General features: G+C 42.8%; 1 protein-coding gene across 1 annotated transcript in view; it reads left to right on the top strand.

Moving 5' to 3' along the window:
* The window catches only part of RNF19A (ring finger protein 19A, RBR E3 ubiquitin protein ligase), a 19,753-nt gene extending 17,000 nt beyond the window's left edge, over positions 1 to 2,753 (top strand). Inside the window, exons 8-10 of the mRNA XM_010132994.1 lie at positions 11 to 133; positions 1,534 to 1,677; positions 2,063 to 2,753. Coding sequence (XP_010131296.1) covers positions 11 to 133; positions 1,534 to 1,677; positions 2,063 to 2,753 — 958 coding nt within the window. The remainder of the gene's footprint in view (positions 1 to 10; positions 134 to 1,533; positions 1,678 to 2,062) is intronic.
* The last annotated feature ends 306 nt before the right edge of the window (positions 2,754 to 3,059 follow it).

Below are 3,059 nucleotides of genomic sequence, written 5' to 3'. Positions count from 1 at the left end.
CGAGTGGCAGCCACATGGATAGAATAGGAGCCATTCGAGACAACCTAAGTGAAACTGCTAGTACCATGGCCCTGGCTGGGGCCAGTATAACAGGGAGTCTCTCAGGAAGCGCAATGGTTAACTGCTTTAACAGGTAAGAGTCGTGCTTTCTACCGTACACTATCCTGCTCTGTATGTAAGCAGAGGAAGAGGGGCTTATTATGGGGTTTGATTTTTACTTTTTTAATTGGTTCCTATTAAAAAGAACTGTCTCTGTTCATTTCTGACAAACCTGCTGATTGCCAAGAGATCCTGCCAGACCACAATCCTCAAGGAAGAGTTTGAATTTTTTTTCAGGGCAAGTGGGGCCTGAGATCTTGTTCACCTGCTTCCCAGGAGAGCAGTCGCTACCCAGGAGTCAGAGGAGGCGCCTCATGTCCAATACAGTCATGTTCTCCAGCATCTCACCCCAAAGTCAGAACTGCTGACTTGTTCAGTAGGCTACAAGTACCAAGCAATGCCTGCAGAACACCTGGGTGGAGTGTGGATTCAAAATGGACTTAGGCAGGAAGAGGGGAGGCGGCTGGGCACCTGGCCTTGCCGAAGTGGCAACATGCTCAATACCCCGTGTGAACGGGGGCCTTACTGTTTGGCTGTCCTGTACCCAATGGAAAGGGTGTGACAGGAAAGGACTGATAACATCTAGGGTTCAGGATGGAATTTGCTGCTTAGATCAGGTGCTAACACTGTTCACTTTCCTGAGTAATTCAGAAGTCCAGACTGTATAGAATAAGGAGTACAGGATAGCATCAAAAGTACCCTCGTGCTGGGACAGGTGTTTTAAGCCGTGACTGCTGGTGGAGGTATACCTATCCTCTTCTTTAAAGAGCTGAGTGGAAAACAAAGCAAACGCTTGCAGTTCACTGTCAGAACATAGATCAACAAGGCATTTGGAAAAAAAAAAATTGATTTCTAGCTTATCTGCCTAGCCCAATTTGATTGCTGAGATTTCTCTTATTCCTGTTGCAGCTAATAATAATACAATATAAAACAGAGTACAGAACACAGTTCTCTGCCTGGTATTTGATTAGTAATAATTTTGCAGCTGGAAAAACATGGGAACTATCATGTCTTGAACTTATATATCCTTCTGGTTGTTCTTTCCATTTTTAGAGTACAGAACACTAACTGCAAAAGCATTTTAGCTAAGCCTGGAAGTTGTTTGTGTACATCTCAGGAAGGAAAGAATCTTGAACCTCTGTGTGGTGTTAACCAGAGGTTAACAAACAACATTTTGCTTTGTTGAGAAATTAATCTGGTTTTCCTTTGGTGGTGGTTTTGTTTGGAGGTGTTTTAATCAAAGAATAGTCATTTTTGACAGTGGGAAGAGAAAACCTGTTTCAGCCGGGTAAATATGCGCGTCTGTACCGGAGTAACTAATAAACTCTGCCTGCTACTGAATGATGGAGAAGCTCTACAAGGTGACGCTAATTTTCAGCTAGTGTGCTTCAGCTGTACTAGCAGTACATGCAACTCTCGTCCTTTCTCTCCAAGACTTGAAGTACAAGCAGATGTGCAGAAAGAACGATACAGCCTGAGTGGAGAATCTGGCACCGTTAGCTTGGGAACAGTGAGTGACAATGCCAGTACCAAAGCAATGGCAGGATCCATTCTGAACTCCTACATCCCTTTGGACAGGTAAGGGATATGTGGTGAAAACAGAAGATTAATAAGCCTTGTTTATTAAAGGATATTCTAAGCTTGCCTCAACTGTTCTACTTCAATGATTGCCCTTTGAAACTGCGAATTTTGTTACAAATTGAATGACGTGTGACTGCTTACGTTTTGCCAAGGCTGTTTCCAAAGAACACCATGGCTGTAGCTCAGTGAAGTGTACAGTCTTTTTTTTTTTTTTTTACTTTAGGCTGTTTATTTGTTTAAACACGTCACTTCTCTAAAACAAGTTACATCTCTCTAACTTTCTTTTGCTATGTTTCTTGGAAAGCAGCAAGAGTTGTTTTGCTGTGCTAGCTGGCTTTTTCTTAGATGACCACTTATACTCTCGGATTCTTTCTTGTTCTAGGGAAGGCAACAGTATGGAAGTGCAAGTGGATATTGAATCTAAGCCAGCCAAATTCAGACACAACAGCGGAAGCAGTAGCGTTGACGATGGCAGTGCTGCAGGCCGTAGCAATGCCGGCTGTTCATCGGCCTGCTTGCCAGAAAATAAATCTAGCGCCGCCAAGTGGTCCAAAGAAACAACAGCAGGGAAAAAATACAAAGGTAAGCTGAGAAAGAAGAGTAGCATGAAGATAAATGAGACAAGAGAGGACATGGATGCTCAGCTGTTGGAACAGCAAAGCACAAACTCCAGTGAATTTGACTCTCCTTCTCTTAGTGATAGTATTCCATCCGTAGCCGATTCTCACTCGAGTCACTTTTCCGAGTTTAGTTGCTCAGATATGGAAAGTACAAAAACTTCCTGTAGCCATGGTTCCAGCGACTATCATACTCGCTTTACCACAGTCAGTGTTCTCCCAGAGGTGGAAAATGATCGCTTGGAAAACTGTCCACAGCCAAGTGGAATCCCTGTGCCTGTTCCAGCAGCCCCAAGCACTGACGTTCCACAGCTGAGTTACATTGCTGAGGAAAGCATTAACAACGGATCTTCGACAGATGCAGATCTGGGTGTTGGTGAAACACTGAAAGAAACAAATAACAACCATTCACAACATCCTGTGGAGTTAAGCACTGCTATTCAGACTGAAATTTAAGCCTGTAAGTGCTGCAAAAATGTATTTACCACTAAAGAACCCTGTCTGAAAGCTAGTTGAATTACATGAGGCTTCTGTTAGCTTCAGGTGACCAGCAGAAGCTTTTTATATATACTTGTCTGATAAGGCAAAATACTTCATATGCATCTCAGACCTGTGTGAAGAGACATGAAGGCTTTAACCAAGTGCATTAAAGCAGTACAGATACGTCCGTGTTTTGTATTTTTGCCACAACTTTGCTTGAAAGCATATACTTGGTGTATTTAGATAAAAATTGGTAAGTTCTTAATATGTTAAATGCTGAAA

This window comes from Buceros rhinoceros, unplaced genomic scaffold, assembly GCF_000710305.1.
Source record: "Buceros rhinoceros silvestris isolate BGI_N320 unplaced genomic scaffold, ASM71030v1 scaffold23123, whole genome shotgun sequence".
NCBI classification, from domain to species: Eukaryota; Metazoa; Chordata; class Aves; order Bucerotiformes; family Bucerotidae; genus Buceros; species Buceros rhinoceros.
The sequence above is the reverse complement of the archived record's forward strand: the minus strand, read 5'-3'. Positions and strand labels throughout refer to the sequence as shown.